General features: G+C 35.8%; 3 protein-coding genes across 3 annotated transcripts; 1 reads left to right on the plus strand and 2 right to left on the minus strand.

Moving 5' to 3' along the window:
* Window positions 1-120: 120 nt before the first annotated feature.
* Window positions 121-2,890, plus strand: LOC106430443. The gene is made up of 3 exons (XM_048766918.1): window positions 121-363; window positions 434-1,727; window positions 2,076-2,890. The coding sequence occupies exons 1-3, from the start codon at window positions 121-123 to the stop codon at window positions 2,888-2,890; spliced, it is 2,352 nt and encodes a 783-aa protein (XP_048622875.1).
* Window positions 2,891-10,025: 7,135 nt separating this feature from the next.
* Window positions 10,026-18,167, minus strand: LOC106430441. The gene is made up of 3 exons (XM_048764502.1): window positions 11,793-18,167; window positions 11,605-11,725; window positions 10,026-11,524 (listed from the first exon to the last, which is right to left on the minus strand). Exons 1-3 carry the CDS (start codon window positions 11,975-11,977, stop codon window positions 11,249-11,251), a joined length of 582 nt encoding a protein of 193 aa, XP_048620459.1. The 5' UTR covers window positions 11,978-18,167; the 3' UTR covers window positions 10,026-11,248.
* A 1,408-nt stretch (window positions 18,168-19,575) lies between these two features.
* LOC106430457 (probable serine/threonine-protein kinase PBL4) lies at window positions 19,576-22,854 on the minus strand. The gene is made up of 5 exons (XM_013871244.3): window positions 21,723-22,854; window positions 21,250-21,596; window positions 21,016-21,154; window positions 20,701-20,831; window positions 19,576-20,268 (listed from the first exon to the last, which is right to left on the minus strand). Exons 1-5 carry the CDS (start codon window positions 21,778-21,780, stop codon window positions 19,747-19,749), a joined length of 1,197 nt encoding a protein of 398 aa, XP_013726698.3. The 5' UTR covers window positions 21,781-22,854; the 3' UTR covers window positions 19,576-19,746.
* Between the last annotated feature and the right edge of the window lie 675 nt (window positions 22,855-23,529).

Below are 23,529 nucleotides of genomic sequence, written 5' to 3' on the forward strand. Positions count from 1 at the left end.
CAAATCGAACCCAAAAAGAATTAAGAAATAATCGAAGCCGGGCCAAGTTAAAGTCAACAACACTGGGGTAAAATATTAGTATTAGAATAGATGCCTAAGTATCTGAGTTTTAAAAATATGATGGCTAGGGTTTTGGGTGGTGATTTTAGGGTTTTGGGTGAGGAAGTGCAAGATGAGAATATGGAGGAGATCGGGGAGCATGGGAGACCGCCCAGAGATCCATCGGATGCTCCAGACTCTTGGGTGAAGAAGGTATTAGGGTGCAATGAAGGAGGTATGCCTGTACCGGAGGAGATTGTGGACGAGTCTTTTGTGGAATCAAATCTGAAACTAGAGTTCCCGAATGGTGAGGATGGAGAACCGGTGATAACGATTTGAGAGGAGCGTTTTGATTGCTATGAATGGTTTATGGAATAGATGTATGATTGTTAAGGTCTTGGGGAGGAGTATCCCATTATTGAGCTTAACGAGAAGGCTGAAGGAGCTATGGAAACCTGCGGGATCAATGTTTGTGATGGATCTCCCGAAGAATTTTTTCATGGTTCGTTTTGGAGTAGAGGAGGAGTATATGAATGCGCTATCAGGTGGCCCATGGAGGGCTTTTGGGAGTTACCTTATGGTGCAAGCATGGACGCCTGAGTTTGATCCGCTGAGGGATGAGATAGTTACGACACCGGTTTGGGTTCGTTTAGCACATATCCCAGTTAATTTTTATCATAAAACGATACTGATGGGGATTGCCAAGGGGTTAGGAAAACCGATTAAGGTTGACTGCACCACGCTAAAAGTTGAAAGAGCTAGATTTACGAGAATTTGTGTGGAGGTTAACCTTAATAAGCCATTGAAAGGGACAGTGATGATTAATGGTGAGAGGTACTGCGTATCATATGAAGGAATCTCGACGATCTGCTCGTCATGTGGTATGTATGGACATCTAGCCTATTCATGCCCACGTAAGGTACTGGAGGAAACTCCTATAAATGTGGTTCTTCCAGTGGACATGACACAAAAGAATACGGAGGTTGGAGGTATGGATACAGATTTTATCTCAGTGAGACAGGCGAGGAAAGGGCTAACTCAGAATGGGCAGAGAGGAGTTACACTGCGGAGTAATGAAAGTAGGGAGATGGTAGGAAATAAGACGTTGATCGGTAGTAAAGGTCGGGGGGCTCGTCAAGACAGTATGTCGGAGGAGATAAGGGTTTCGAATAGGTTTGGAGGGTTGAATGTGGAGGAGGATATGGAGGAACAAGTGGAGGAGAATAGGAATAGAGAAGAGAATAAAGAAAATGAGAATACTACTAATATAGTTTCTGGAGGAGCAAGCAAAGAGACTGGGAAGGAATTCTCGTTTGGAAAGAATGAGAACATAAGGAACCAACAACCAGCTCGATTGGGTCCAAAAGATAAGAAGATTAGCAACATGAGAGGTCCAAATTCTCCTAAGACCAAACTGAGAAATGTTGGGCCTATGCGGGGTTTGGTGTTTGGCCCAATAAGTGGGGAGAGTGGCCTGTCGGTGAGAGGGAAGAGACTACGAGTAGAGAAGGAAAATGTCGGCCGACCAGGTGGTGTTTTCGTAGAAGATGGGGAGTTAGACAGAAATGAGAAGAATTCTGGGCATGTGTACGATAAAAGCAACGCTCAGGAGCAACTTGCAGAGATGGAGAATCTGGAGTTGGATGAGGTAGAAGCTAGTGCGAGCCAAGGACGAGAAGTCCTGAAGAGTGTGGTGGCATAACATTTTGCCCCGGTGATTCTATCTATTGATTATAAAGATCTGATGAAGTGCATTTTGTGGAATTGCCGGGGGGCAAATAAACCTCAATTTCGAAGATCGATTAGATATTTGGTGAAGAAGTTCAAGACAGATATCCTTGTTGTTTTTGAAACTCATGCTGGTGGAGAAGCGGCAGGCCGGATTTGTCGTGGTCTAGGGTTTGAGAACTCGTTTCGGGTGGATGCGTGTGGCCAGAGTGGAGGTTTATGGCTGTTATGGAGGGAGGAGATTGGAGAGCTTGAGGTGGTCAAGTCGTTGGATCAGTTTATACATGCTCGAATCAGGAATTGAGCAGAGGTGATTAATCTGATTGTTGTGTATGCGGCTCCTTCACCGAGCCATAGAAGTGGCTTATGGGCTGCTTTAGAAGAAGTTTTGCGTAATGCGGAGGGTCCGGTGTTCTTTGGGGGAGACTTTAATACAATAGTGAGGATAGATGAAAGGAGTGGTGGGAATGGGAGATTGTCTGAGGATTCTCTAAAGTTTGGTGATTGGATAAATGATATGTTACTGATTGATATGGGATTTCATGGCAATCAATTCACATTGAAAAGGGGGAAAACTGAAAGCACATTTGTAGCGAAGAGGCTGGATAGAATATTATGTTGTGCCCAGTCTAGACTCAGATGGCAGGAGGCAATTGTGAGGCATTTACCTTTCTTAGCATCATACCACGCTCCTTTGTATCTACAGCTCACACCGGAGGTTAAGGGTGATGCACGTCGACGTCCATTTCGTTTTGAGGCGGCATGGCTACAACATAATGAGTTTCAAGACTTGCTAACAGCTTCATGGGATCGTGATATTGATCCAAGAGAGGCTTTGCAGAGGTTGGAATTGACACTCCGAAAGTGGAACAGAGAAGTTTTCGGAAATGTCCAAAGAAGGAAAGAGGACTTGTTGATAAAGATTACAGAGATACAGGACAAAATTGAGCAAGACCTCTCTGATGAGATCTTGGTAAAGGAGGGAGAGCTATTAAAAGAACTTGAGATCGTCCTCGAGCAAGAAGAAGTGCTCTGGTTCCAAAAGTCGCGGGAGAAGTGGCGTGTGCATGGAGATAGAAATACCAAGTTCTTTCATATGTCGACAATCAATAGGAGAAAGTGAAATCGAGTGGAGATGCTAAAGAAAGATGAAACTCAGTGGGTGTCAGATGCAAAAGAACTTGAGAAGCTAGCGGTGGATTATTTCAGAAAACTATATTCTCTGGAAGACGTGGATACAGACATACAAATGATATTGGAGAGGAGATTTGTGGGGTTTACAAGACAAGAGAAAATGGATCTTGATAAAACGTTTTCTGCGGAGGAAGTAGAGAAAGCGGTGAGAGCTATGGGCAGCTTCAAGGCACCAGGTCCGGATGGGTTTCAACAAGTTTTCTATCAGAGGTGGTGGGAGACAGTTGGTGCATCTGTGATCAGGTTTGTCCTTCTTTTCTTTGAGACGGGGAAGTTGCCGGAGAATACTAATGATGCACTCGTGGTGCTAATTCCGAAAGTGACAAAACCTTAGTATATTACTCAGTTTCGACCGATAAGTCTCTGCAACGTGTTGTTTAAAACTATCACGAAGGCCATGGTAGGGATACTAAAGAGTATTTATGCCTAAACTGATTGGTCATGCTCAGTCTAGTTTTATCCCGGGTAGATTGAGTGCGGATAACATTGTTGTGGTTCAGGAAGCTGTTCATTCGATGAAAAAGAAGCAAGGCCGCACGGGTTGGATGCTGCTGAAACTAGATTTGGAGAAAGCATATGATAGGCTGCGTTGGGATTTTCTAGAAGATACACTAAGGGCTGCTAGTTTGTCTGGGAATTGGGTCAAGAGGATTATGGAATGTGTGTCTGGTCCATCAATGTGTATTTTGTGAAATGGGGAGAAATCTGAGCCGTTTAAGCTATCAAGAGGACTGCGACAAGGTGATCCACTCTCCCCGTACCTGTTTGTCTTATGCATGGAGAGATTACGTCAACTGATTGAGAAAGCAATGGAGGATAAAAGATGGAAACCGATAAGATTGTCAAGAGGTGGTCCACAGCTATCTCACATTTGCTTCGCAGATGATCTAATCCTATTTACAGAGGTATCGGTGACGCAGATTCGAGTGATCAGGAAAGTGTTGGAGAAGTTTTGTAAAGCCTCTGGTCAGAAAGTAAGCCTCCAGAAATCGAAGATTTTCTTTTCCAATAATGTCTCTAAAGGAAGAGAAGAGAGAATAAGCAGAGAAAGTGGTATTGCATCAACAAAGGAGTTGGGAAAATACTTGGGGATGTCGATACTACAGAAAAGAATTAATAAAGATACTTTTGGGGAGGTACTGGAGAAAGTAGCTTCACGGCTAGCAGGATGGAAGAAACAAACATTAAGCCTTGCAGGAACGGTAACATTGACAAAGTCGGTTCTGTCATCAATCCCGGTGCATACGATGAGTACGATTAGCATGCCAGTGGGTATACTGGAGAAGCTTGATAGCCTAGCGAGGAGCTTTGTGTGGGGAAGTGGACAACACTTAGTCTCCTGGGATAAAATATGCAAACCAAAGGCGGCCGGAGGTTTGGGGATCAGGGTGTCGAGAGATATGAACAAAGCCTTGTTAGCTAAAGTGGGATGGCATCTGTTACACGATACTAAGAGCTTATGGGCCAAAGTTTTACGAAGTAAGTACGGTGTGGGGGACATACATGACACAGATTGGATGGTAGGGAGTAGCTCTAGCTCGTCAACATGGAAAAGTGTGGTAATGGGGATAAGAGAAGTGGTTCTTGTGGGCTATAGCTGGGTCACTGGTAATGGGAGAAATATCAGGTTCTGGATGGATAGTTGTATAGCAGGCCAACCACTCATGACTGAAGTGATTGCAGGGCTTCCAGAAGGATATGAAGATATAACAGTTAGAGATATGTGGGGGGAAGGTGGAGGTTGGGATTTTGATAGAATTACCTCGTTGGTAACAGCTGAGAGAAGACTAGAGCTTATGGCAGTAGTAGTGGATACTGTTACTGGAGCAAAGGACCGTTTGGCATGGGGGCAGACTCCGAATGGGCAGTTTACGGTGAAGTCTGCATACGCCTTGCTTACAAGAGATGAGAATCCAAGACCGCAGATGGGGAGTTTTTTTTGATCTATGTGGCGCGTTGTAGCACCTGAGAGAGTTCGAATGTTCCTCTGGCTAGTGGCAAACCAAGTAATCATGACGAATGCAGAGAGACATAGAAGGCACTTGAGTGGGACTGACTTATGCCAGGTCTGCAGAGGAGGAATTGAGACTATAATACATGTGTTACATGATTGTCCTGCGATAAAATGTATATGGGAGAGATTTGTTCCGAGAACGAGAAGGGATGTTTTCTTCAGAATGCGGTTACTGGAATGGTTATATAAGAACCTATGTGACAACAATGCAGGTGGTGGTATTCCGTGGGCTACTATATTCGCTTTGACTATGTGGTGGGGATGGAAGTGGAGATGTGGAAATGTATTTGGTGATACCTGACTGTGGAGAGATAGAGTCAAGTTCTTACGTGACTTGGCGAAGTGAGTTATAGCAGCAAATAGAGCAGAGAATGCTCACATAAAGGAGAGACATATGGTTGAGATAATGGTGGGATGGAAGCCACCTTGTGTGGGGTGGATGAAACTGAACACGGACGGGGCATCACATGGGAACCCGGGGCTGGCGGCTGAAGAGGGAGCACTGCGAAAAGGAGAAGGCGAGTGGTGTGGTGGTTTTGCGATTAATATAGGTAGTTGTATGGCACCATTAGCGGAGTTATGGGGTGTGTACTATGGTTTAGTGGTTGCTTGGGAGAAAAGGGTGAGAAGGCTGGAGGTAGAGGTCGATTCTATGATGGTGATGGAGTTTCTTACGATAGGGATTGGGGGATACTCATCCGCTGTCTTTCCTGGTATGCTTGTGCCATGGCTTCTTGACGAGGGACTGTCTGGTCCGATTCGTTCATGTGTATAGGGAAGCAAACCGCTTAGTCGATGGGTTGGCTAACCTTGCATTTTCTCTTCCATTTGGTTTTCATAGTTTTGTTGTGACACCGATTGAGGTCGCTGTTTTAGTTCATGAGGATGTTGCTGGACCGTTGCGGCCACGACAAACTCGTCTTGTAAGCTGAAGTTTGGGTTTCTTTTTTAAATAAATTGGGAGTCATTCTCCCATATTCCTACCCAAAAAAAAAATATATTAGTATTAGAGAAGGACGTATTTTTATTATATTGATATATTCAAAATCAAGAAAATAAGTGACAAATTAAAAAAGCGGCATCTTCTTTCAATTTATTCCACATTTACCAAAACTTAAAATTTAAACCTATAAATAAAACAAATTTAATGCCACGTTCAACATTTCTATTTTATTAGTACAAATACATACTCCATCCGTTCCTTAGGGATATTAAAATGAGTTATATCTCATGAGCTAACTCAGCTGAGCTCGATTTTTCATGAACATGATCATTGTTTTTATGCTTATTTAATAAATGAGCTTAATGATCGAACTTAAATTAGATCACAAGTTATATGAACGATCTTTAATGATCATGAGCTAACTCATGAGCTTCATCGTTTTTATATTAATGTATATATACATATATATATATATATATATATATGTATATATATATGATTTCTATTTCTCTTATGTAAGAAAATATAGGTTCTATATTAATCGTATTTATCTTCTAAAATTAAAATGTAAAACCAAAAAGTTATAAATATATACGAAAATGTAAAAGAATATTGATATCAATCCTCATATCATATATCTTTAGAATTAAAAACTAAAACAAAATATTCCTAAGACTCTCATGCAGAATATATATATTTATGATTTAAATAGATGAAAACTTTGAAAATAAATCATCTCAAGACTCTTATATGGAATAGATTTTCGGATCACTAACTTAGCTTTGATTTAATTTATTAATAGGTGTTATATTTATTCAGTATTTAATATTAATGTTTTGGGTTAATTTTAAATTATATTATGGAAATTATTTTAGTTTATAATTATTTTAATAATTTTTATATTTTATATTTGATTGCGAGTTAGCTCATTTAACTCATGATCTAGATGATCTGAGTTCGAGTTTACATATTGATGCTCATATAATAAATGAGATCAGCTGAGCTAACTCATGAAATATCCGAGCTCTTTGTGAGTTGTGCTTAGGGCTGGGTAAAAAACCCGGATCCGAAGAACAGAACCGAACCCGATCCAAAAAAGTAGTACTGAACCCAAACCGAAATTGATTAAATATCCGAACGGATCTAAAATTTTGGTATTTAAATAACCGAAACCGAACCCGATCCGAACCAAAATATTTCGGGTACCCGACTGTATCCGATATAGATTTATAAACTTATATACTAATTATTTTTTAGATTTAATGTATATTAAAAAACATCCAAAATATATTTGATACTTTTAACTTATCCAAAATACTTGAAAATATATACAAATAATCAAAAGTAAATGACTAAAATAGTTAAAGTATGCCCAAAACACCAAAAATATTTAAAATATTTATTTATTCTCTATCCAAATATTCAAACCAAACTAATTTATATATTAAGTTTAGGTATTTTGACCTATGTTATTCAAATTTATATGTCATATATTATTTTGTTTATAGATTTTGAGTAATTTAAAATATATAATGAATTTTGTAAATTTTAAAAATAATTTAAATGGGTTATCCGAATCCGAATCGAACCCGTAAACATCCGAACCGAACCCGAACCCAACTATAGAAATACCCGAATGGGGCTGAAATCTTTGACCCCCAAAAACCCGAAATCCGAATAGACCCGAACCGAACCCGAATGGGTACCCGAACGCCCACCCCTACTGAGCTGAGTTGAGCGAGCTAGATCATGTTGACACCCATACCATTCCTTAATACATCTTCCTTCCGTTTCTTAATAAGTGTCATTTTGAAATTTTCACACAGATTGAAAAAAATGATTGAAATATATTTGACCAATAATATTTAAGATAAATAAAATTATTTATAAAATCAATGTAGTTTGCAATTAATTTTCTGCTGAAAATATGTATAATTTGCATCTTGTTTATTGTGTCTCCAACCTTATCAGAATAATCATGTAAATTACAAATATTATTGTAATTGCAAAGTGGACGTCTTATGTTAAACTAACAACTAGAATGTACGGGTACTTCCAGAGCACTTACTATGGCTACAACTGGATCAACAAAATTTGGAATTGGAATACGTGGAATGAGTCATTCCATTTGATTCCGAACAACTAACACCAGTTATAGTGAAAGATTATTCATAAAGCATTCCTAAAACGTATTTTAGAATAAATTAGGGCTGGGCAAAAAATCCGAATCCGAAGAACCGAACCGAACCCGATCCGAAAAAGTAGTACCGAATCCGAACCGAAATTGATTAAATATCCGAACGGGTTCAAAATTTTGGTATCCAGAGAACCGAAACCGAACCCGACCCGAACCGAAGTATTTCGGGTACCCGAATGTATCCGAAATAGATTTATATATCTAAATATATTAATTATTTTTAGATTCAATGTATATTAAAAACATTCAAAATATATAAGATACTTTTAAGTTGTCTAAAATACTTGAAAATATATACAAATATTCAAAAGTAAATTTCTAAAATAGTATAAAATATACTCAAAACACCAAAAATAGTTGAAATGTCTACTGATTGTCTATCAAAATATTCAAACAAACCAATTTATATGTTAAGTTTAGGTACTCTGACATATGTTATTCAAGTTTATATGTTATATAGTATTTTATTTACAGATTTTGAGAAATTGAAACTATATATTGAATTTTAAAATTTTAAAAATCATTTAAATGGGTTATCCGAACCCGAACCGAACCCGCAAAGATCCGAACCGAACCCGAACCGAAATTTAGAAATACCCGAATGGAGCTAAAATCTTTAACCCCGAAAACCCGAAACCCGAATAAACCCGAACCGAACCCGAATGGATACCCGAACGCCCACCCCTAGAATAAATGGAAAGAGAACATTTTCTTAAAAAAATCTTTCAGCAACATAAATGTTGAAGAATAAATGAAATGAGTGGAGCGCCTAATTTTATTTTTAATTCAATTCATACTTATTTTTTTATCTCTACTTCATTCCTTTTATTCCTATAACTAGTTTTGTTTCATTCATTTCAGTTCCTTTTATTTATACTGGAGCCGGTGTCCGCGTTTCGCACGGATTACATATTTAATTAAAGTAATGTTTTATTAAAATTTGGAGTTTTTAGTTTCTGAAAGTGTGAGTTAAGTTTTGTTTTTTTAGGATGTGAAGACGTAGGTAGCAGTGATTAGTTTTTATATTTTAAACAAAAGTAAGTTTGAATAATAAATTGTGTTTAGGAGTCAAATTTCGTAAGAGAAAAGAATATTTGAGTGTGTCTTTTTAATTTACGTAGGAAGCGCTGACGTAAATTTTTAAAAAGTTGACTGGTGTCGTTTGCTATCAGACTTAGGATAGCAGTTTATTGTTTTTTTGGAAGCGTTGTATGATATCAATATCGTTGTCAAAGTAGAAGCGCGATCCAGGTGTGGTTGTGAGTGATAGCTTCCCTGGAAAAGTGAAATATTTGTAAGCATTTAGTTTGACATAAACTTTTTGTTAGTTTATTACCTTCATGTAACCGTGGAATGATACTTGTGATTATTACGATTTGGTTTTTCCTGGTAGATATGCGATTTAACTCCCTGAAATTAGCCACCTCGTTGTTCCATATAGTTAGACGTACCAGTTTGGATCTACAAAAAATGATTGTATTATATATATTTTTTGCTTTTAAAAATATTATTTAATAAAATGTTAGTACCTGTGTAAACGCAATCCAATGATGATCTTTAATTATAATTATGAACTTTTATATTTGTTTCATTAGTGTTTTGGATTCAAGTATTAAATTAATATAATAATACACAAATATATTAAATAATTGTTATCCACATAGAACTTGATATTAAGAAAATATTTTTCTTTTTTTGTATGTTTTAAAAACATATTATAAACAAATAAAATTTAATAAGATGTAAAATAATTTGACACTGTGACTTTCCTTGTTTTAATATATGTGAATTTTCATTAAAAATATCAGTTTAATTTTTTGTTTTAAAATATAAAGTAAGTTTAAACATTTAATTAACATTTCGATAATAAGAATGTTTCTGATTCAAAAATTATAATAGTTAAGGTACAGTATATAATTTCGGGTGTATAGGATTTTTCTTATTTGTGGGGTTTTTGGAAACTAATTTTTAACTTTTCATATTTTTCGGAAAATAATATCTTTGTTGTATATGGTTTAAAAAAAATATTATAACAAATCAAATTTAATAAGATGTAAATAATTAAAAATATATTTAAACTAAATAAAAGATAAACCTACATTTGCAAATAATTATAATTATGACCTTTTATATTTGTTTCATTAGAGTTTTGGATTCTAGTATTAAATTAATATAATAATACTAATAATGTTTTTGATTAAAAAAATAACTTGTAAATTCAAAATACCTCCTCGGAGGATCTTTGGAGGTTAGTTTCACCATGGTGTTTAGGGACAGCCGTTCCTTAAACAATCAAATAAACGAAAAGGAGAAATAGCTAAGATACGATGAACCAAACTGGGATAAATAAACTTAGTTAACCAGGATTGGGTAAGAGGGATGATATTGTCATATTGATGCAAGCATGTGAAGCTAATTCGCTTCTGAGACGAAGGGCAGAGCCGGTTTATGGGATACGATTTCTTACCTAATGGGGCGGTAGGTGTTTTCCTCTTCAGGCGTCGAAGACGTAGTTGGGAAGATAGAAGGAGAATCGCGGTGGAGGCAATGGGTGTTTGATATGGTAGAGACGTATTGAGGTTACAGTCAGAGGCCGAATATCTTTTCAAAAACCTTATGGTTTTGTTTCCATATCTTTAGTTATTTGTATTAATGGTAGAAGATATTTTATTCAATTTTGGCATGACTTATGGAAATTTTCTTTATGCTAGAAGAATATTATTATGTCGTGATTTATGCTGGCAAATATGTGAGAATCTGAACTGATCTTCTCGCTAGACATAAAGATTCGATGCATGCATTGTTTTACTATAATGTGATTTCTAAAGTACGTAGTCCTTATTGACTGCATGCTTTTTGTTTTGTTTACCTGTTCTTAGTCGAATAATGAACACCTAGACATTAAAAACTATAGTTTCATAACCAAGATAATAATGAGAACCAAACAACTTTAATAAGAAAGCCAAACGAAAAGGTTTTTCCAATAACAAACTGTCTTAGCAAGAAGAAAAAACAAATTTATTAAAGAGAAATGAGAAGACTGTTATTAGAGTAGCATGATGACTGGGCAGTCTGTACCAGCCACTCATGGAGTGACTTTACTGCATCTGATCTAGCCACTATGCTTGGTACGCTACGCATTCTTCTGGTCGTCAGTGGCTGAAGTACCACCACCACTGCTCTCAGCTAACTCTGAGATTTTCACTTCAGTTCCTGGTGGCGTGTTGAGTGGGGGGTTCTTTGGGGGCAAAACTGCTGATGAGACAATTTTGGTAGCGGTCAAGGATAGGCGTGTAGATGTGAAATTGTAGGGCGCCACCTTGATCCTGAATTTCTTAGTCTGTCCTATTGCATCGATAAAACATTGTGGTAGTGGAACCTCAAGCTCAGCCCCATCTCCCCCGTTTTCCTATTATAACAGAATCATTTATCAAATTGGTAGCACTTTATGATGAAAATAAGTGTCAAGATTATCAAAATTATCTTTACCTCAACATATGTGTCGATCAACTCTGTTGCTTTCCTGCCAGTGAGCTCTTTCCCAGCATCTCCGAGAATGATGAATGTGCACTGCTCCTCATTATCATACACAGACATCTCCACCCGGTAGCTGTTTCAAAGGCAAGTGATTAGTATATACATTGTAGGATGAAACATGTTAGAATGGAAAATCTTACTTGGCTACTGCAGTAGCATTTTCATTGCCGCATTTTGGACAAAGCAGTGTAGTCGGCCCGCGGTTTAGCTTTGTCTGGCAATCCTTGCAAGCAATGTAATACCACTCAGTGCCAAGCTTGACATCATCAATTGTGGCAATGCAGTCAAAGAAGGCAATCTGTAATCCCATGCCAAGGTCTGTCATCAACTAAACACAGAAAAATGTTTGAATTTAATAATCAAATGGGATTACCTTAGCAGGCTGACGCTTGATGAAGGCAGCAATCTCACTTATTGTGAGCGTCTCAGACTTAACCACCTCAACAGGGTTGACCGTAGAAGTTGCAGAAGGGTTCGTGTTCAACCTTGGAAAGAAATTTTAATCACGCGATCATCAAGGATCATAAATCAGAAAACGATATATATGTCGCATGATAACATGTTTGAATAGAATACAAAAATACTAACCAGTTCAAGTATTCCTTGGTGGGGTCAACCTCTTCGTCCAAAAACACTCTCGATGAAGACATTGAAGTTAGGCACAATTTCCCTGCCAATACAGAAGCAGTTAGTGATAGGTTTAAGTAACTGAGTGTGAAAGATTAGGAGGTCTTATATGAAGTGTGAGAGATTACCACCGAGTCTTTTAGGGTTGACCGTTGTGACCAATAGAACCGTTGGAGTGGCTGCACAGGCGTCAAACTTCAGACGGAAATTTTCCGCAGCCTCGTTCCATAGGTAGACGTTAATCACTGGACCGCTGCAGTTTAAAAAAGAGTGATGTTTAAATAAGGATCATAAATCAGAAAACAATATATATGCATTGGTTGAACTACAACAGCTGAACCATAACTTTCCGAGAAGCTGAGTCATCATTGGTGCACAAAACCGGACGCTGATGGAGAGGCTGGCTGTCAAACCAGCTTAAGGTGGCCAACAACATCTACAACACATAGTCACACGCATAGTTACTCAATTGGCATTGCTCAAAAAAGGAAAAAAAATTACTCAATTGGTTAAACTTTACCGTGAAGATCCCCTCTGAGATCGCAGTTGGCTTCAAAATCTAAAAATGAATGGATTCTGAAGCGCTCTGTCAAAATCCCTTCAGTGTTTTCTTCAACCTTCGACAGGTGAGATGCGTGTGAGATGCAAATCACCAGCCTCTGATCAGCAACATGGTACATCACCTTGCTGTTGGATGCATAGAAGCTTGTCAGTGTGTAGATGCTCCCACGCCGGAGCTGTTTTTCATACTGGTTACGAAGGTTCTGACCGATGAACCCCTGAGCCAAAGTACCCTACAAAACAGGAAGAGAATATCGAGTCAGTTGAATATCCTTAAGTAGAATGTTTAAAATTAAAAGCGGTTTAGGCAAAAAAAAAAACAAACTTTCAAGTACTGGTCTTTCTCTATCACAACACTCTCAAGTTAACAATACAAAAGCTTAACAGATATACGGTGATTAGCAAAACAACATAACTCCAATCATATAACAGTTTAAACAGTTCTGATCAAGACACACTAATATAATATATACACAGGAAGACCAATCAAAGATACGCTAATCTGATTTCAAACCGATCAATCAAGTTTTTTTTCAACATACGCCTATATAATTTAATCTCAAACCAATCAACCAAGTTTTTTTTCAAGATACGCCTATATAATTTCATCTCAACACAATTGATCAATTTTTTTTTTCAAGATACGCTTAAAAAAATTTATGTTCGTGTATTTCAGAAGCTAAAACGACATGCATAATAAGATAGGAACCAATCAATGAAGTTTTTTTTCAAGATACAGCTATATAATTTCATCTCAAACCAATCAATCAAGTTTTTTTCAAGATACGCCTATATAATTTCATCTCAACCCAATTGATCAATTTTTTTTTTCAAGATACGCTTAAATAATTTACTGTTCGTGTATATCAGAAGCTAAAACGACATGCATAATGTGACAGGAAGACATACCTCCGAATCGATCATAAGCATCTCGATCCCAAGAAGGATGTCGGGTCCTCCTTTGACATTCTTGCGAGCTTCCCAGAAATGAAGAAGCCTAAACTGCAAGGTGGAATCACCGGGTCCTGGTGAAACATGTCGGAAGAGGAGAAGAAGCTTCGCCGGTAAGAATTGCAGTGTTTTTCGCCATGATAAGGGTATGGATTTTACGATTTGAGGTAAGAGTGATAAGGGTATATATAGGGATCTAGATATCATCGAGCCGGAGGGGGATGTGGAGGGTCCGTAGGGATCTTGAATGGGGGATTTATGGGAGCACATTGAAGTGCCAGCACTCTCATCGGAGGCGTTATACGGGAGGAGTTAGGGGAGAGGAAGAGAATCGATGAAGGGATGAGACGGCGATTAGGGTTAGGTGTAGAAGGAGAGAGATGTTTAGAACACGGGATTATGCAACACTATCAAGAGAGGCTCGGGATTGGGCTGTGAGATGGGTCTAATGGGCTTCGAAAATGGCTTATTTTTTTTAATTCAAGCCCAGTCCGGGATGACATGGCAAATTGATTAGTGCTCAATTTTTTTGCCCATGTGGCAGTGCTTAGAAAGCAGGGATTTAGCCTCTTTTATATAGTAGTGACTACTAGGATAAGAGTGAAATTTGATTTTTAAGAATATTTACATTATCCATTATAAATGAATGAAATGTACATGTGTGTTTTTCTTCTCAAAAGCATTGAATCATTGTAGAAGCACCGTAGCCTATTGGTTAAGGTTTAAAGGCTTCTACACCCAGGTCTGGGGTTCGAATCCCAGACTATGCAATTTATTGCAGATTACAGGAAATCCAGGTTTCAAGTCCCGGAGAGAGCGATTTATTAAACAATTATGCAGACTACGGAATAAAGGCTTACAATGGATCTTCAACATGGTGCAAGTAAATCTTGCCAGACGTGGATCTTCATAGTACGGCTCATGTGATGCAGTTAGGCGTAGGTCTTCATAAGGTAGACAGTATTGTCGGTTGTCGAATCGTCTATGTAATCTTTCCATATCATAATTGTAAGATCATAATAAATCAGCGTTAAAAAAAAAAGCATTGAATCATTTAATTTTGGCAATTGCTAGATTTTAGCCTCCCACAATAACTACTATATATATTTAAATGAGATTGTTTCTATAGACGATATATTCACCAACCATATATAAATTCATGAAGCAATAAGGGAAAATTGATACACTTTTTTATTTTCTACGATTAGTTTCCATCACTTACTTTGTTATGCTAATTTTAATTAACACCTAGTCTTGTCCATAAAGACATAAAAAGCTATTAGAAAAAAAAAATTGTCTTTCACGATTGGTTTCCTTTTCATAAACGGTTAGTGTCTTGAAACCGGTCAACATATAAACTTAACTACAGATTCGGTTTAGCCTTTTTGATCTGAACCAGTTAGGCAATTTTTGCCCAGAGATTGCAATTTAATTATTGTGATCACACGAACAGTGAAAACAGTTCTGGACCATGTGAAACAAACAGAGGAATGAACATACTATTTTATTTACTTCACCAACGACCATATTGTTTTCTTGCCAATTGAGAAATGTGTTATAGATTTTCTCTCTTGCCAACTGACGTTCTTATGAGCATCAAATTATTACATATCATGTGTTATAGATTGCCATCCTTGATTTTAACGATGTGTTTGTGAAAGGATGATAACATCTAGTTATTACTTTGTGTGGGTGACGAAGCTTTGAATTAGCTTTAGTGGTTAATAAACGATCACAATACAATTTGTGATGGTGACGAAGCTTTGAACTAATTTCGTAATGGCCATACGACCAGACTGGTTAATGCAAGTCTTGTCGAATATGATACATTTTATAACAATGTAAATACACGGACTGTTTAATGTAATGTTAATAAATTTCTCTAGGAAAAAGTAAGTTAGTCTAACATTTTTCTAAAGTCATTATAAGGCTGCCACATAAGCAATATAAAGATGTTAAGCAATGACACCTCAGCAATTACATATTGTAATTAATACAAAATTGAGGTTATAAATTTTTAAAAAATTCTCAAATAATATATAGGGATTCCATAAAATAGTTTCCAGTTACACCCTATATGTTTCTCCGGCAGCAGAGAGGAAGATGTCAATGTCATGACCGAGTTTGAAGTAGAACTCTTTTAAGAGTAGATAATACATCAGACATATTTGGCTTCAACTTAGCCTCCCACATTGCAACATATTTGCAGTCAAAGAAGCCCCTTTTTGAGGACTGTCCTTCAAATTTTGTGTTTGTTAGCCTAAAAAACTTTCCTTCAATCTCCTAAGTAAGGTATTGCCTAATCCCCCAGATTTAGTTCCACTCCGACTTTTGACGTCTCAAGAGTAAACCTACAAAATTGATTTCACTTGCTACAACAGATCATAAAACCAAAAGAAGAAATGTACCAAAACCAAACTTGAAACAAGATTGTCCTATGCATTTATCATTGAACCTTAAATTTATAAGATAGAAAGACAATTCATGAAAACATGTGGAATACTATGAAAACTTACTAATTTAAAAGAAACCATAAAAATCGGTACAACAGTCACCACTTCAACGCCAGAATGGCACCACGAGTCCCCCCAAACACTTCAGTGTTGTATACAAAAATCGACCAAACATTTAAGAAAAATAAATGTGACTGGAGTAATCACAATGAAGCGTTAAAGGGAACTCATGGGGGCATTTGACTTTCTTCTAGCTTGGCCTGATAAAATAATACAAATTGCATGCCTATTTATATATCACTGCAATTTGCAAAGGTCTCCAATCAAAATTTTCATAATGGGACCAATAATCTTATATTCGAATAAATCAATTAAAGAACGTGTGGAAATTCGATTATGTGAAAGATGAATCGAGTCGAAATGTTGGGCCTCGTTAGGTATTTGACAGAATATTTTTATTTTGTCCCTCCGTTTGCTCGGAAATATTTTGAAACGACAGAAGTATTCTTCACACTGATACTCTATGTCTTTTCTTCTTCTTTTGTTTATTATCACTCATCAAATTAATGTGTATACCATATATTCTCCATAACTATCAGTTAATCGCTTCTTACATCATCTATTTGACTTTGAATTTTTCAATTCAATATATAAATTTGATACAATCATACGATGCACCACGTATGGGGCTAAAGAGTTTTTTTTTTCTTCTTTTGTTAACTAGTTAGTTTCAAAGAATCAGTCGATTTCAGTTATAAGAAGAACAATTCTTTACATCATTTATTAGTGTATATATATAATATGTTGTAAGACTATTTTTTGTTGATGATCATCATTTTTTTTTAATCAGTTGATCAGGAACAAGATGTTACTAAGCTTTTCTCCAAAATAATGAAAAATACAAAATTAACTATTGAAGAGTATATCCTTTTCAAAATGTAGCAAGAACCGGTATGGGCACTTCGAGCACATAAAATATAACAGAATCTCTACTTACGTTACGTGTTTAAATCTTTTCTACCTTGTGAAAAGCCGTAAGGACTTTTTGCAAAATTCTTATTCTCCTTACTCTTTCCTTTTACCCCAACTAACGTCTACATTCAAAATGCTTTCCTTGGTCATGACATCAATCACTTGTGTTCATATTTCCACCCATATATTTTTTTTTTTGCTAAATATATTTACACCCATATATATACATGCAATGCTAACCTGTAACATATAAACTAAGTATCAATATTCTTGGTCGGATGTCTCCTAGAGTTCCTCTGAGCACTTCATTGGGTATACAATTTCTTATGAAGATTACCCACTGAAGTGTTTGGGGGAACTCCTGGACCCATTCTACGGTTTCAAATATAATACATCCAGAAAATAAGGTAGTTCTCAATTGATGCTAACACTTTTTTTCCTCTTTTGCTAATAACTATTATTATATTTATTTTCAAATTCGTTATAACTATATTAGTCATATGCAAATGTTTATCAAATTCAGACCGATATATAATTGGAAATATCATTTTGGAACGGATTTCATCTTATATACTTTTCCAAATTTTCATTTTACATTTGAGTATAGGACGTTGTACATTTCTATTTAGTAGTATATATAATACAAACTTAGACTTTGACCCGCGCAGGTGTATTTTTTCCAAAAATATGTTTCTATTTGTTTTTCATGTCAATAATATAAGGGCTTGGCAAAATACCCGAAACTTAAGAACCGAACCGACCGCTATCCGAAAAAGTAGTACCAAACCCGAAGCGAAATTGATTAAATATCCGAATGATTCAAAATTTTGGTTTTTGGAGAAGCAAAACCGAATCCGATCCGAACCGAAGTATTTTGGATACCCGAATGTATCTGAAATAAATTTATATACTTGTATATATTAATTATTTTTAGATTTAATGAATATAAAAACATCTAGAATATATATGATATTTTTAAGCTGGTTTAAATACTTGAAAACGTATACAAATAATCAATAGTAAATATCTAAAATTGTAAAAGTATACTTAAAACACCAAAAATACTTAAAATAATTATTTATTCTCTATCCAAATATTTGAACTAAACTAATTTATATGTTAAGTTTAGGTATTCTGACATATTTTATTCAAATTTATATTTAATATATTATTTTGTTTATAGTTTTGATAAATTTAAAATATATAATGAATTTTAAAATTTTAAAAGTGATTTAAATAGGTTATCCGAACTCGAACCGAACCCACAAAAATCCGAAGCGAACCCGAACTGAAATTTAAAAATATTCGAATGGAGCTGAAATCTTTGACCCCAAAAACCCGAAATCCAAACAGACCTGAACCGAACCCGATTAGGTACAAGATAGATAGTTTCTCGTAATATTTTGGACTTCTAATTTTCTTGAAAATATAAGCTATTGCTTTTTTTTCTTAATATACAGTTATCTATTTTTGCAAAAAAAAACATATTTTTAAAACTTCAATCTATGTTTCCAAACTAACCTAATTTGTACTTGAGTTTTAATAAGATAGATAAATATAGGGCATGTTTATTATGTCTACACGATATATATACATAGTATACAATCATACTAGAATAATCATATGTATGAAAATTACAAATTCAATTCCATTTACAAAAGTCAACGTTTTATGATAAACTAACAAGTAACAACTCAAATGGACAAGTACAAAACTCACATTATATGCCAGCGTGCATTAATCTAGCAGCAGCTCGCATACTTTCAGAACTAGTCTTAAAAGGAATTCCCATCCGACCAGAGGAGGGAAGAGAGTGACTAAGCTCAGTCCACGAAACCTAAGTTCAAAAGAAAAGAGAGAGGATAATAATAAATACTCTAGGATAGCAATAAAAAAATTTTGATCACAAAAATAGACCAAAAGGAGGAAAATGACCAAAATGTTTCATTAAAAAGGTAAATATACATTTATACCCTTAGGATTATTCCAAACTTTAGGGTTTAGAGTTAAGGGGTGTGGATTTGAGATTGAGGTTTAAAACTTTATAAAATAAAAATTAAAAATTAAAAATTAAAAATTTGAAAATAAAAATTTTAAAAATAGTTTCAAGAAGTATTTTCGAATTACAAAAAGAAAATTTGAAAATAAAAATTTGAAAATAAAAAATTTCAAGAAAAAAAAAATTTATAAAAAAGTTCGAATTTGAAAACAAATAATCTAAAATTATAAAAAAAAAGTTTCTTTTTTTAATTTTTCTAGTTTTTTTTAATTTTTAAATTCTTTAATTTTTTATTTTTTTTATATCTAGGGTATTAGTGTTATTTTACCTATTAAATGAAAGATTTTGGTCATTTTCTTCTTTGTATTCTATTTTTATGACCAAAACTTGAAAATTGTCTATTTAGGAGAATCGTCTATTTTTCATTTTTGTGACCAATGTAGAATGTGATGTTAATTAACGACGGACCCTTACCAAAAACAAAAATACATACACTCATAATTAAGACCTAAATTATCTTCGGCTGCTGCCTCACCTGTCATGTGGACCTCTCCGACGAGTCACCACCGGAGAAGCACCCGGAGCTTTAACTCTCCGTTTCTCCGTCTTTGATGTAGAACTCTTCATCTGAAGCTCTTCAAGAGTAGATAATACATCCGACATATTTGGCCTCAACTTAGCCTCTTGATTGAGACACTGCAACGCAATATTAGCAGCCAAACAAGCCCCTTTGTGAGGATACTGTCCTTCAAGTTTTGTGTCCATTATCCTAAACACTTTCCTTCTATCAGCTCCTAAGTAAGGTATTGCCCAATCCACTAGATTTCTTTCCACTCCGACTTTCGATTGGTCTACAGTTGGACGTCCTGAGAGTAACTCGAGCAAGACCACACCGAAGCTGTAGACGTCGCTTTTTGTGGTTATTCGACCCGTGGAGACATATTCAGGTGCTGCATACCCATGAGTTCCCATCACTTGGGTTGATACGTGTGTTCTGTCTCCTTTTGGTCCTTCTCTCGCCAAACCAAAATCAGAAAGCTTTGCATTGAAGTCCTGCACGTGGATGAAACCAATGAATCTCTCTTAAATCAAATTATATATGCTTATAATATAACCATGAATCTCTCTTAAATCAAATTATATATGCTTATAATATAACCGATCAGTTTTTGATTTTGTAACAAACTTTATAGTATTCGTACCAAATTAAACAGGAATTTTGCTATCAGCTAATATTTAAAGTTTAATTAAATATGTTTATATTAAATAGTATATTGAAATATTTATTATTATCCAAACTTAAAAAAACTACAAATATTTTTATTGGTTTCACATAACTTCTACATTAATAGAAAAAAGCAAAAAAAAAAAAGTACTAAAACCAAATTGTAAACAAGATTGTCCTATGCATTTATCACTGAACCACAAAATTTATAAGATAAATTTGGCAAACAAACATGTAAAATGTTGCTAATTTACTCGTACCGAATCTAGTAGAATATTGGAGGCCTTGAAGTCTCGATATATGACTTGTGCATCGTGAAGGAAAGCAAGCCCTCTCGCGGCACTAATTGCCACTTTCATCCTTGTTTTCCACGGAATCGGCTCTGCCCCACCTACATAATATACCCTCATTTTTATTTTAATAAATAAGTGATAGTTTGTGAGTTTTATATTTGGGCCCTAAATTTTATAAATATGTTTTACAACACATCAAACATAAATTTAATATGAAATTTTCAAAGGGACTCCAAGATAATTATGAGACAATAGATCTTACTTAAGGACAAGTTTACTTACGTCTAAATAGATGACTTTCTAAGCTTCCTTTGGGCATGTACTCGTATACCAAAAGCCTAATGTAATCACCCTTCAAGCAGTATCCAATTAATTTCACAAGATTCATATGGTGAAGCCTCCCCAGATAGTCAACCTCAGCCTGTAATAAAAATCAGCAACTCCTTATAAATTTTAATTTTAATTTTTAACTCTAGGGATAAATCTGATTCTTGAACACAGAGCTGATGAGCCTACCAACCACTCCTTGTGTCCTTGAGGCGTATCGTCTTTAAGCTTTTTGACAGCAACAACGATGCCTGATCCTGGTTTTGAAGGCGTTAACGTCCGCTCGTTAATCCATCCTTTGTAAACATAACCAAAACCGCCTTCACCGATAACACTATCAGGTCTGAAGTTCCTAGTGGCTGTCTTTAGATCGTTAAACGTAAAGGCCTTTAGCGTGGGAGATGCTAAGAGCACTCCTTCACTTCTTGGAGTGGGAAGAGAGGTGGAACTCCTGTCATCGCTGTAAGATGGCGGTGGTATGGTTAGGCTTGAGAGGCGAGACGATTGGCTCGGTTTGGCATAGATTCTTGAGGATCCTGATGATAATAAACACTTTATCTAATCAAAGACGACGTCTCAATTTAATTGATCAAGAGTTATAGAAGGATAATATATAACTTTATTACAAATATACGAGAGAAAAGAGGTGTATGGTTACATACCACAATATGGACTTTCTCTGCTATCTACTTTTGCAGATGAACCAAAGCAATTACCCATTAGATAGAATCAGCGATAGAGAAAGAAAATCATACGACAAACTGAAATCAAGGTATATATTGTGTTTGATGAAGCAACGATGTGAGACTATAAATCTTGATGAGGATAGAAACAAAACAAAATAGATAAGAAAAATAACAAAGGGAAAATGGGAAGAAGAAACAGAGGATAGGGACAGGGTAATGTGCAAGAAAAGGGAAAGGAATTGAGATGGTCTTTGTAATTGATGTTTGGTCAAACAGAAACAAACGTGTGCGCCACCCATTGCTAGTTTGGTCTACTACAACTTATCTAATATATATTTTTTACATTTTACTAAACTTTAGTTCCTAAAGTTTGATTTCGTATAATGGCATGTTGTTTGACGAAGACTGGTCTGGATATTGTTAATGGATATATTAGATTATTAGAGGTGAAGTAGAAAACCTCCGTTTGTGTTCTTGTAATTATATATACATCTTTGAAACATAATACAATTCAACAGACTTCGTATCAAAGTTTATTTTTCTCACTAAGGTTGTCTAAGTAGGGTATACGGGTCAAAATAGGTTGGAAAAATGGGACATGTTACAAATCTCACATATTACTAATAATGAATAAAGTTTTTGAACATTGTTGTGCGTGTAATTGTTGACAATAGCGTTGCAAAAGTTGCACAACATTGTATGTTGTGCAACTTTATCGAAACTTTAACAGAACAATATGTTGTGCAACTTTATCTCTCGTCTCTTGACGTTGTAAATTTTATTATGTATTTGTACCCGGGGCCGGTCCTGAGATCTAGGGGGATGTAGGCGGTTTTTAAAAAGTTTCCGCTATAAATTTTTTTGGTAAATTTGGGGACTTAAAAAAAAGTTTAGTGGTTTTTTTCTATGTAATTTTTTCCAAAATTTTTGGGGGCCTAAGGTCAATGTTTCGTTAGGCTTTGCCCAGAACCGGCCCTGTTTGTAGCAGCCAAATAAATCTGCATGATGAAAAACTAACACGTGATACATGCAGTTTTTGGGGCTTGAATTGAAATGGAAGCATGTGTCTGCGAGACTGCGAGGGGAACCGGACGTTGCCCTCTTTCACTCTTTTTAGTGCATACGTCAAACTCGTATGAACTAAACCTTCTTTTTAATGCCCAAACTAGTTTATCCCGGTCTATAAGCTGCCCAGACTATAACCAGCCCAGCCCATTATTTTATTCTTACCTGCCGTGGTTCAATCTTCAATCACTGTGAAATTATAATAAGCTGGGATGATGGTAAAATAAAAGCTCTAGATTTTATTGATGTAGCTGTAGATTAATTATTTACAGAGCACTAAATATAAACTCTAGAAAAATTGATTTCTAAAGCTATTTTGTTTCCTATTTTAGTTTTTATGACCGTAGTTTTAATTTTTTTCTTAAAGCATGATTGGTAAACTAAAATAGATGTAGAAAAAAAAATGAGACCTGGAAACTCACGGCACTTACGAAGGACCCATAATATGTATTCTTCTACGTCTATGATTAAAATTTTCAAATGTTTAGCTATTATTGGACTGAAACTCTATTAATTTTGAGATTTTTATAAGCCATTTAACATTACAATCCAGAAAGTCCATTATGATAAAGTCTCCAGATTCACGATCCATAAAGACCACTACCACTTGAACCTAGAAGTCATAAATCACAAAAGTGTTATGTTCCTAAAAATGCTTTTAGTCTTGGATTGGCCCAGTGTAGCTGATTTTCCGACACGCTCACTAGTGCACTTTGGT

This window comes from Brassica napus, chromosome C8, assembly GCF_020379485.1.
Source record: "Brassica napus cultivar Da-Ae chromosome C8, Da-Ae, whole genome shotgun sequence".
Lineage (NCBI taxonomy): Eukaryota > Viridiplantae > Streptophyta > Magnoliopsida > Brassicales > Brassicaceae > Brassica > Brassica napus.

Coding starts and splice junctions, on each gene's coding strand:
- LOC106430443 (XM_048766918.1), top strand. CDS start 121: ATGGCTAGGGTTTTGGGTGGTGATTTTAGGGTTTTGGGTGAGGAAGTG. Junction 364..433: donor ATGGTGAGGATGGAGAACCG/GTGATAACGATT, acceptor ATGATTGTTAAG/GTCTTGGGGAGGAGTATCCC. Junction 1,728..2,075: donor AGGACGAGAAGTCCTGAAGA/GTGTGGTGGCAT, acceptor GGAATTGAGCAG/AGGTGATTAATCTGATTGTT.
- LOC106430441 (XM_048764502.1), bottom strand. CDS start 11,977: ATGACAGACCTTGGCATGGGATTACAGATTGCCTTCTTTGACTGCATT. Junction 11,726..11,792: donor AATGCTACTGCAGTAGCCAA/GTAAGATTTTCC, acceptor CCTTTGAAACAG/CTACCGGGTGGAGATGTCTG. Junction 11,525..11,604: donor TGATCGACACATATGTTGAG/GTAAAGATAATT, acceptor CTGTTATAATAG/GAAAACGGGGGAGATGGGGC.
- LOC106430457 (XM_013871244.3), bottom strand. CDS start 21,780: ATGGGTAATTGCTTTGGTTCATCTGCAAAAGTAGATAGCAGAGAAAGT. Junction 21,597..21,722: donor CAGAGAAAGTCCATATTGTG/GTATGTAACCAT, acceptor TATTATCATCAG/GATCCTCAAGAATCTATGCC. Junction 21,155..21,249: donor AAGGACACAAGGAGTGGTTG/GTAGGCTCATCA, acceptor TTTTTATTACAG/GCTGAGGTTGACTATCTGGG.